The following is a 10,187-nucleotide window of genomic DNA, read 5'->3' on the forward strand; positions in this document are numbered from 1 at the left end:
TACTATCATTTCATGGTTTAAACCCCAACAAGTTGAGTTTCCATAGTGAATAGGTCACATACTAAATTCCTTTTATTCTGATTGGATAATCACCAAACACCTCTAAATTTTAATTTAACTTCCCAAGTATCTTCCTTCTAGGGAGAGAATGCTCCTACCAGTCCCCTTGGCAATAACATTATTCTATATAACTTAAATATGCTGACGTCTGATTTCATGCTTTAGTCTCTGTGAGTCTTGTTGGTGTGTGACTGTCTCTGACATATCTGCAGTATTGAGCATTTGTGTTCCTGGACATTAAAACTGAGGCTGCTTGATGCCTGGACCCCAGGCCCAGCCAACTGCCCTCAGTGGGGCTCCCTGTGGCATGCATGTAGTCTCCTTTGAAACATCTTTATTATGTGGTCACAGATCACAGTGGATGAACATATGAAGCAACTGGCAAAAAGGTAGAGATGAGAGACAGAATGGAAGGCTCTTGAATGTTTGACCAAAGAGTTTCTTTTGTGGGAAGGCAGGGTGGCTCTATGCTCTGTGTTTCTGGGCAGGATTTTTAGGAGCCTGACGCCGCTGATCCTAGCACCACTAACCTTACTTATCGCCTTTCTTTCCCACTGCTTACTTTTCTGTTTCATCTCAGAAATGTGCTTGCTCTGTTCTGCAATGGATACCACATCCTGACAGGAAAAAAGCTTGTATCTGGCAAACCAAGAGATGTTCCCCTTTTGAACTTGGTTAGACATAAAGGGATTTAGTGTACTTGTTTTTCCAAATGTAAATCTATGTGTGTGTGTCCATGTGACTCTGTATATTGTTGGAGGTAACCATGCCATTCCCTGCTTTTTCAGTTCTTCTTACCTGACTGCTCTCTGCTGCTGTCAGATGCTCTCGTGGAACCCCCCTCTCCACTGGCTCCTTGCTTGACCCTCGATGATGGGAACGTCTCAGCTAAGGCTGAAGATTGAGAAACCTTTTCTCACTGGAGGAGAACATTTAGAGTTAGATACTGTGGCTCTCCTGGGTCTTGCTTGGTTGATTGGGAGGAAATAAGTATCTCTTCCATCTCTGGAGATTGGGACTCTCATGGGGATCAGAGCAGCAATAGCTGCCAAGTCTGAGCATCCCTAGGGTTGATCCCCCACAGCTTCTCATTAGAGGCTCATGTACTAACTATTTTTTATTCCTATTCTCTCTGGACACAGATATCTCAGTGTGAGGGGAACTCAACTTCGTGCTCAGACTAGTTGCTCCCCACTCCCCACTGTGACATGCTCATGTCACAGACAGAACATGCCTGATCCCCTGCTCTGTGGCCTGAATTGACCTGAAGAAAAATTGTGAAGCCAGTGAAATTGGCTCACAGAGATTCATAGCAGCTTCATTCTGTATACTTTGTTCCTGCACTGACTCCCTTTTGTATAAACCTTAAGTCTTCAGGACCCTGCATTCTTTTCTTCTTTCAAATACAAGGTGTGAAGTTAGTTTATACTAAGAAAGGAATGACTAAAAGCTGAACCTCAACTCTGTGTTTTAATTTCTGTAATAGTTACCATGTCCCTGACATGGGAACCCAGAAGCACCACCTAGAGATGACGGCCTATGGACAGTGCTAGGGAAATACTGGGTTTGGGGTGTGTATGTGGTCATCTAAATACTTCGTATCTGTGGCTGGCTGTTGGAAGTTGGGTGCGTATTTATAAGTGCCTATTTTTGTGTCATATACAAAACAAAATTGTTAAAAGGTGAATTTTAAAAACCCACATTTTAAGAAAAGTAAAAAAACCACAAATATGAAATTGGGCAAAGATGTACTAAGTAAAGGCAAAAATTAGAGAGCAAGGGTAGCACTACTAATTACAAATAAAGCCGTAATTAAGCTAAACATAAGCATAAATCCCAAAAGGGGAATATTTTATGATAATAAAGGAAAAGTTCATAGAACTTAATAACAGTTATTAAACATCAAACAAAACAATGTAACAATAGTTTGCATAAGGCTCATAAAAATTTTTAAAGAAGTTAATTATATCAATATCTTAATGGTATACTTTAATACACACTTCCCATAATTTGATAGATAAAGAAGTTCATTAAAATATGTAGCAGAGTGCCGGCCGAGTGACGCGATAGTTAAGAACTGGCTTGGGACGCCAGAGGGCCCCGGTTCGGATCCCACGTATGAGGGCCAGTGAAACAAGAAAAACCTCAAATAAACAATCTAACATTATACCTCAAAGAACTAGAAAAAAGAACACACAAAACCCAAAGTCAGTAGAAAGAAAGAAATAATAAGAATTAGAATGGAAATAAATAAAATAGAGAACAAAAGACAATAGAAAAAATAATGGAACAAAGAGATGGTTTCTTGAAAAGGTGAATAAAATGGACAAACCTCTGGCTAGACTCACTAAGGAAAAAAGAGAAGAGATTCAAATAAATAAAATCAGAAATGAAAGAGGAGACGTTACAATGGACACTACAGAAATACAAAAGATTACACAAGAATACTATGAAAGGCTATATGCCGCCAAATTCAATAACCTAGAAGAAATGGACACATTCTTAGAAATATATAATCTTTCTAGACTGAACCATGAAGAACTGGAAGACCTAAATAGACTGATCTATAGTAAGGAAATTGAAACAGTCATCAAAACCCTCCCCACTGCCTCCTCCTCAAAAAAAGTCCAAGACCAGAATGCTTCACTGGTGAGTTCTACTAAACATTCAAAGACTTAATACCAACCTTTAAATTCTTCAAGAGGAGGGAATATTTCCTAACTCATTTTATGAGGCCTAGATATCCTGATACAAATACAAGGCAGTGTCAACATACAAAAAGAAAATTACAGGCCAATATGTCTGGTGAACATAGATGCAAAAATCCTAAACAAAATACTAGCAAATCAAATACAACAACATATGAAAAAGATAATAAATACATCATAAGCAAGTGGCATTTACTCTAGGGACACAAGGTTGATTCAACATACATGAATTAATCAATGTGATACACCACATTAACAAAAGGAAAGATAAAAATCTCAATCATTACAACTGCATCAGATAGGTAGAGTCAATCCTCATTATTTATGGGTTCCATATTTGCGAATTCAGATACTCAAATGTATTTGTAACCCTAATTCCATGCAATACTCTTTGGCGCATCCGTGAATATCTGCAGCCATGCGCATACACAGAGGCATGAAACACTTGAGTTGCTGCATTCCTAGCTGAGGTCAAACAAGGCAACTGCTCTGCCTTCTTGTTTCAACTCTCATATTGTATACAGGGGTCTTTTTGCATTCTACTTAGTGCCACTAGTTTGCACACTTTTGTGCTTTTGTGGAGGTGGGTAATTTTGCTGTTTGAAATGCATAAACACTGAAGTGCTGTCTGGTGTTCCTATGACTTTATGCAACATAACTAACCACCTCAAATAAACAGAATCAACTGTATTAATTTCCCCAGGTGATAAAGCTGAGGCACAGAGATATTAAGTAATAAGCTCAGGATCACATAACTAGTATGTGGAATAGCTGGGATTTGAACCCCTGGTAGTATAGCTCCAGAACCTATGCTCTTCTCTACCACACTATTCTACTTCTTACAGAATGAGGGATTCCTGGGTGTCAGGCTTCCTTGAAGGTTGGGGTTGGGGTGGGAATCAGGCTGCTCTGGAAGAACAAATGCCTCTAAATTTCCCAGCATCCCAAGGGATCATGGTATTCTGCGATGTCAAGTCAAAGTTATAGTATTTCAATGTCCTCAGGGAGCAGGGTAGTGAGTCAGAGTTTCTTTGTAATATTGGGTTGTCGGATAAGTCATGACGTATTTTTTTCTATGTTTTTTGCTGCAAAAATGCGTCATGACTTTTCCGACAACCCAATATATCAAAGTGTCCTAGGAAATTAGACTGTCCTGGATGGCTGGTCAGAGTTCCCTTGTAGGGTTAGGGTATCTTGAGGTAGCAGGGTGTACTGGAACTCAATGTTTGCTTGTGGGTCCAAGTTGACTACATGTTACTGGGTCTTGGGAAGTCATAGCTGTCATGAGGCTCAGGTTGCTCTAGGACAGCGATTCTCAACCTGTGGGTCGTGACTCCTTTGGGGGTTGAACGACCCTTTCACAGGGGTCTCCTAAGACCATTGGAAAACAAAAAGATATTTACATTACAATTCATAACAGTAGCAAAATTACAGTTATAGAGTAGCAACGAAAATAATTTTATGGTTGGGGGTCACCACAACATGAGGAACTGTATTAAGGGCATTAGGAAGGTTGACAACCGCTGCTCTAGGAGGTCCCAGTATATTTGGGGTAAGGGAGAGGCACTGGTGTCTTGGATCAGTGCTTCTCATCTTTAATGTTGTTATGGACTGAATGTGTCTTCTCCCAGTTCCTAAGTGGAAACCCAAACCCCAATGTGATAGCATTTCCTGGTGGGGCCTTTGGGAGGTGACTAGGGTTAGATGAGATCATGTGGGGGGGGGGCTAGCGTGTGGAAAAGTAAGGGACACCAGAGCTGGATCACTGTCTGCCTTGTGAAGACATAGAAGATGGCTGTTGGCAGCCCAGGAAAAGAGCTCTCACCAGGAACTGAATCAGTTGGCACCTTGCTCTTTGACTTCCCAGCCTCCAGAACTGTGAGAAATAAGTGTCTATTGTTTAAGCAACTCAGACTTTGGGATTTTTTATGGCAGCCTGAGCTGCCAAAGACAAGTGTACATTCAGTTCTCCTGGGGATCCTGCTGCAATGCAGATTTCGATTCAGTAGGACTGAGGTAGGGCCAAGATCCTGCATTTCTGACAAGCTCTAATATGTTGCTGATGCTTTTGATCCAGGGACTGTATTGGAAGTGTCAAGACCCTAAAGGATTATAATGATTTTCTGTTTTGAATTGTCAGGGTGCTTTTAAAGTAAATGTGTGAAAGGTTAGCATGACCTTGGGGATCAGGCTGTTCTATGGGTACCATGTGTTCCAAGGGGTTTGGGGTGTCCTCATTGGGTCAGTGTGCCCTGAGAGCTTAGAATTTCATGGTGGGGGCAGGAGGATTTTCTAGTACAGGTGGAATGTTCTGGGTTTCAGTGGGTCCTGGAGGATCTGAGTCCTGGGATATCAGGTGGTCTCTAAAGTATCAGAATGTTCTAGGAATGTCAGAATATACTTCCTGGGTCTAGGTAAGAAGCAGGGTGATGTGGGTGTAAGGGTGTCCTGACTGCTCAGGGATTCTGGTGTGTCAGGGTTTCCTTGAATATTCAGAATGTCAGGATGTCATGGGATTCTCAGTCTCCTGCAGAGTCCTGAGGTTCATGGGGGTCAAGATGCACCTGGAATTCAGATGCTCTTGAGGGTCAGCGTTTTCTGAAGGTCTGGGCAACCTTGGAAGGTCATGGAGTCCTGGGGGTTCTGGTGAATGAGGAGGTGACATTTGGGGGGAAAAATCAGTGAGTATTTGAACCATAGTGTCCTGGAAACTCATCCTACAGTTCAGGTTGATCTGAGAAGGAATCTAGTGTACTGTGAAAATCAGGGTATCCAGGAGGGGCCAGAATATGCTTGTGTCTTTCAGTTTTTTTAGTTTTTGGCAATAGGCAAAACACCTGTGAGTGTAACCCACAGGCTGAGATGCCAGGCAGGCCCTGCTCCTGGCCCCATTTGCACCCCCCACCCCCTTGGTGGGGTTCTGAGGAGGGGGTCTTAGGAGGAATGCATTTTATCCTCCTTCCCCTGCCTGCTCCCAGGAGGGGATTTAACAGGACAAAAGAATTTGGTCCTCTGGGAATATGAGCTCTTGGCCCCAGTCCCCGGACCCTCCAACAGGGCACCTTCCCTCATCCGGCTTGTGATCCTCCCCTGACGATGGGGCTCTGGTGACCAGGCAGTGATTGGATGGGTCCACAGGGCTAGGAGGAGGTCACTCCTTCAAGACTCAGGGAGAAAGGTGGTGTGGGATTGCAAGCTGGGAAAGTAGGCAGCTGAGAGCAAAGGAGCGAGCACGGCATACCGGAGCGAAGGGCAGGGAAAGGAAAGTAGAGACAAAAACAGAGAAACAGGGTGAGGGCAAGACAGAGAGAAAGAGATGATACTCAATGAAGAAACAAGGAATTAGAAAAAAGGAGAGAGTAAAAAAGACAAAGATATCTATATCTATTTCTACACAGACAGAGAGACTCGGAGAGGTATAAACAGAGGGAGAAGGAGCGAGATAGCAGGCATATACGGGAACAGCAGGAAAAGATAACTGACCCAGAATTAGAGACTCAGGGGCACGGGAGACTGGACTGTGTTTGTTGTTAGACATGGAAGCAGAGGGGAGGGCTGAGCAGGGTCAGCAAAAAAAGGGGCTAGTTTGCAGCAGCCTCTGGCCCGAGAGCTGCCCAGCCGCTGGGACTCAGACCTCCACGGCGGGTGAGTGCATCTCTGGGGTGATCCTAAGGAGGCAGCAGGTGTGGGGGCTCCATGCCTAGGCTCCATGTGGGGCACTGGGTGCCAGAAGGAAGGTGAAGATGAGAAATAAAAACCAGAATTCTAGGATGTTAAAACCATGGGAACCTTAGAAAGCCTGAGGCAACTCCTTCACTTTACAGACTGGGGGACTGAGAGGCCCTGGCATGGATGAGCTGCTGAACAGCTTCATCGTGGTGGGGCAGAGGCAAAGCTGAAATCAGCTCCTCACTCCTGACCTCTGAGTTTGCCCACTGCACTGCCTTCTTTGAGGAGGGAGCTGGAGGGGCCACTCTGAGGAAAACAGGGGACCAGTGGTTCAACGCATCTGTGTTCCCAAGGTAGACAGTGAGCACTGGGTGGGGCCACACCCCGGGTCCCCATGGGGATGGGGGCCTCAGCTCCAGACATCTCCTTTTCTCAGTGTGTGCCTTCCAGGTGTTTCTTTTTGCTCCCTGTTCTCTCTTCCCCAGCTGGCTCTCAGACTAATTAGTGTGGGGCCTTAGTGAGCCTGTGGGAAGGACAGACAAGCCTTTCCCACGAGCTCAGGTTCCTGCAGCCTACTGGCCGGGCTGGGCTGGAATAAGGGAGAAAATGACATGTAAGTGAGGGTAGGGTGTGTCTGAGCGGAAGAGGGGGAAATGTTTCATCCTCCCAGGTGAGAGGTGCAGGAGGATGGGAGCAGTATAAAGAAGGTTTAAGGTGAATGTGAGTCTGAGAGGGGGAAGGAATCTTAGTCAGAGACCTAGACAGTTTGGTAGGGTGTCAGAGGAAATGGGAGATCCACAGGGTGAGACCCAGGAGGGTAGCATGTGTGCTCAGAGAGGCGAAAGGCACATAGAGGGGCGTGTTACATGGGGATGTGGCTGGGGGAGTGGAAGAGGGGTGGGCATGCACTGGGCAGGTGAGGCTGACAGAGCGTGAGTGCCCACGAGGTGAGGTGAGTCTGAGAGGTGTAGCCTGTGTGGAGAGCGCAGCCTGGGTTAGGAGACTCAGAGGGGAAGCAGCACTGTCTTCAGCTAGTTCTGAAGGCTGAAGGATTTCTGGTCAGGGCAAAGTGTATGAGCAGCACAGGGGGCAACCAGCATATGTGGCCAGGGGGTGGATGGGTGGGTCCGCTCGGTAGCAACCTCTCCCTTCGCCTCCATCCTCAGACATGAGCACTCAGCCCTACAGGAACCTCTCCGGTGTAGGAGTGGGGAGACCAAGGCTTTCCCCTCAAGGAGGACAGAGGGGTCACCCACATTCCCGGCGCCGCCACCGCACCACCTTCAGTCCAGCACAGCTGGAACAGCTGGAGTCAGCCTTTGGGAGAAACCAGTATCCTGACATTTGGGCCCGAGAGGGCCTTGCCCAGGACACAGGTCTCAGCGAGGCCAGAATCCAGGTGATGCCCCAGGATCCCCCCTTCCTCTGGGAAGAAGGGCGGTTTGGGGGCTCAGGAACTAATGGGACACAAATTCTCACAGGTATTATAACCCCAACCTGACATTCACCGGAACATAGCCTCATCTGTCAGTCAACATAACCCCATCCACCCTGGGAATGTCATTTGAGTTTAACCCTAGCTCTAACCTAATCTAACTTAAATTTCAACACCTACCCCAACCTTAGTAGTGATGTGAATTCCAACACCCAAGTTGAGGGTGTTGGTATGGATCTCGCTTTGTCAGTAGGCCTGGCTCAGACATGCATTCTGGAGAGCTTTACTTCCTCTGATGATGTGGGAGAGACTTATGCCTTGTACCTGTACCTTCTGTCATTGGAGTAGAGGGGCCACATGTGACAGTGCCCCCTATTTAAGAGAGGGGATCTGATGTGGCTATTCTCTTTACTCCTCAGGTCTGGTTCCAAAACCGCAGAGCTAAGCAGAGGAAGCAAGAGCGGTCACTGCTCCAGCCACTGACCCATCTATCTCCTGCCACCTTCTCTGGTTTCGTGCCCGAGTCCCCTGCTTGTCCCTACTCCTACTCAACACCATCTCCACCAGTGACCTGTTTTCCTCACCCCTACAATCATGCCCTTCCCACTCAGCCCTCTACAGGTGGTTCTTTTGCTCGACCCCATCAGTCTGAAGACTGGTACCCCACCTTGCACCCAAACCCCGCTGGTCATCTGTCCTGTCCCCCACCCCCATCCATGCTTCCCCTCAGCCTTGAGCCACCAAAGTCCTGGAACTAAGGTCAAATAAGTGCTGATAAGGTAATTCCCCAGACTGCCGCCCTCGTGAAACACAGAGAAAACTAGGCGACTTCCTTTCCTTTTAAGGCTAAAGTAGAAATATGTCGAGGGGCAGCTCTGAGGTTGGGAACTGAACAACGGGAGATCATGATGAAGACTCACTGGGGTGATTAACTGCGAGAATTTAGGGAGGTGAACCTACTGGAAGATACACGTACATCTCCATGGAGGTGACTGGAGGGAGGGTGGTACTGATGGAAGCAATTGTTGCTGCTGGTGGATGAAGATGGTTGAAGGAGAGAACTTACCGGGCTTCATTCATTGAGATCATGATTAAAGGTCTTCATCCCAGCTGTGTCTAGCTGATTTCAAGAACAAAAGTCATTAACTTTTGTTCATTCTGTCCTAGAACTATCTCTTGAATTTATTCTTCTCATTTCCACTCCAGTAGACACTTTGCTTTTTCTGGCCCCATATTTTCTAATTATGTTCATTGATTCCCTTAGCTCCAGTCTTTCCCACTTCCTACAGACCTTGCAAATCCAATCATCAAAGAATGTCTCTCCAATGTCTTATAAAAAATAAATAAGTTCTGATTCACTTGGCCTGTAAGAGTCTTCAACATTCTTTCAACCTAACTTTTAAGTCAACTGCATGTTTTGACATATGTGGTTTCTGATAGAGAAGTTTCATTTGGGCAAACTTTCCCAAGAGCAAACTATGAGTCTTGAGGCTCTTAAGAGGTCCTTCCCAGGAGAGAACCTGCTGTGAATGGCCTTAGTCTGAGCACTCCCAACAGAAACATGGTGTGGCCTAGTGGGTGGCACCGTTTATATACCATATTGCTCATAATGTACTTGTTTTACTTATTACTTATTTACAGATAGGCCTGCCTTGCTATTGGCAGGTCCGTTGAAGAATTCTGAGTATACAAGCCTCTAGGGATGAATATACATGTTGTTTGTAGTTTCTTATATATACTCGTATTATTATAAAATTCCGGAATCAAAACTTCTGTATTACACATTTTCAGTCTCATGTGATTATGGCCTTGGACCAGATTGTCTTCCAGAAAGATTATACGTACCAGTTTGTATGCCTCTAAAAGTACCTAAGTGTTGGTTTCAGCACATCCTTGTCAACCTTTATTCTTTTTGACAATTTGTTAACTGAGAATGATGTCGCCTTGTTGCTTATTTTTAAGTTTTCATTTAATCAGTTGCTAGGGAGAGTTAAAATAGTTTCATGTTTATTGGCAATTTCCATATTTTCTTTCCTGCATTGCTTCTGTGAGTTATTTGTGTATTGATATAATTATCTTTTATTAGTGTTTGAGAGCTCTTTGTGTATTAGGGATATAAATGCCTATTCACATATGTTGCAACTATTTTTCACCTTTTGCTATTTGTGTCTTAGCCTTTTTAAAAATGGGTTTCCTGAGAGAATTAAGACCAAATGCTGTAGGTACCTATTGTATGTAAGGAATTAATTTCTGTTTTTAGCATCTAGAATGGTACCAGTTATGGAATTGATAGAATTGAGAAATAGTCAAGCAAT

The 10,187-nt window shown here is 44.9% G+C and overlaps 1 protein-coding gene across 1 annotated transcript; it reads left to right on the top strand.

Moving 5' to 3' along the window:
• The first annotated feature begins 6,304 nt into the window (after positions 1 to 6,304).
• Positions 6,305 to 9,176, top strand: PROP1 (PROP paired-like homeobox 1). The gene is made up of 3 exons (XM_019655635.1): positions 6,305 to 6,413; positions 7,604 to 7,836; positions 8,292 to 9,176. Exons 1-3 carry the CDS (start codon positions 6,305 to 6,307, stop codon positions 8,628 to 8,630), a joined length of 681 nt encoding a protein of 226 aa, XP_019511180.1. The 3' UTR covers positions 8,631 to 9,176.
• The last annotated feature ends 1,011 nt before the right edge of the window (positions 9,177 to 10,187 follow it).

Source organism: Hipposideros armiger, unplaced genomic scaffold (genome assembly GCF_001890085.2).
Source record: "Hipposideros armiger isolate ML-2016 unplaced genomic scaffold, ASM189008v1 scaffold_242, whole genome shotgun sequence".
In the NCBI taxonomy this organism is placed as follows: Eukaryota; Metazoa; Chordata; class Mammalia; order Chiroptera; family Hipposideridae; genus Hipposideros; species Hipposideros armiger.

Excerpts from the sequence above, each read along its gene's own strand:
- PROP1 (XM_019655635.1), top strand. The coding sequence starts at position 6,305 with ATGGAAGCAGAGGGGAGGGCTGAGCAGGGTCAGCAAAAAAAGGGGCTA. Across the intron at positions 6,414-7,603 it reads GACTCAGACCTCCACGGCGG|ACATGAGCACTCAGCCCTAC; the intron begins GTGAGTGCATCT and ends CTCCATCCTCAG. Across the intron at positions 7,837-8,291 it reads TCAGCGAGGCCAGAATCCAG|GTCTGGTTCCAAAACCGCAG; the intron begins GTGATGCCCCAG and ends TTTACTCCTCAG.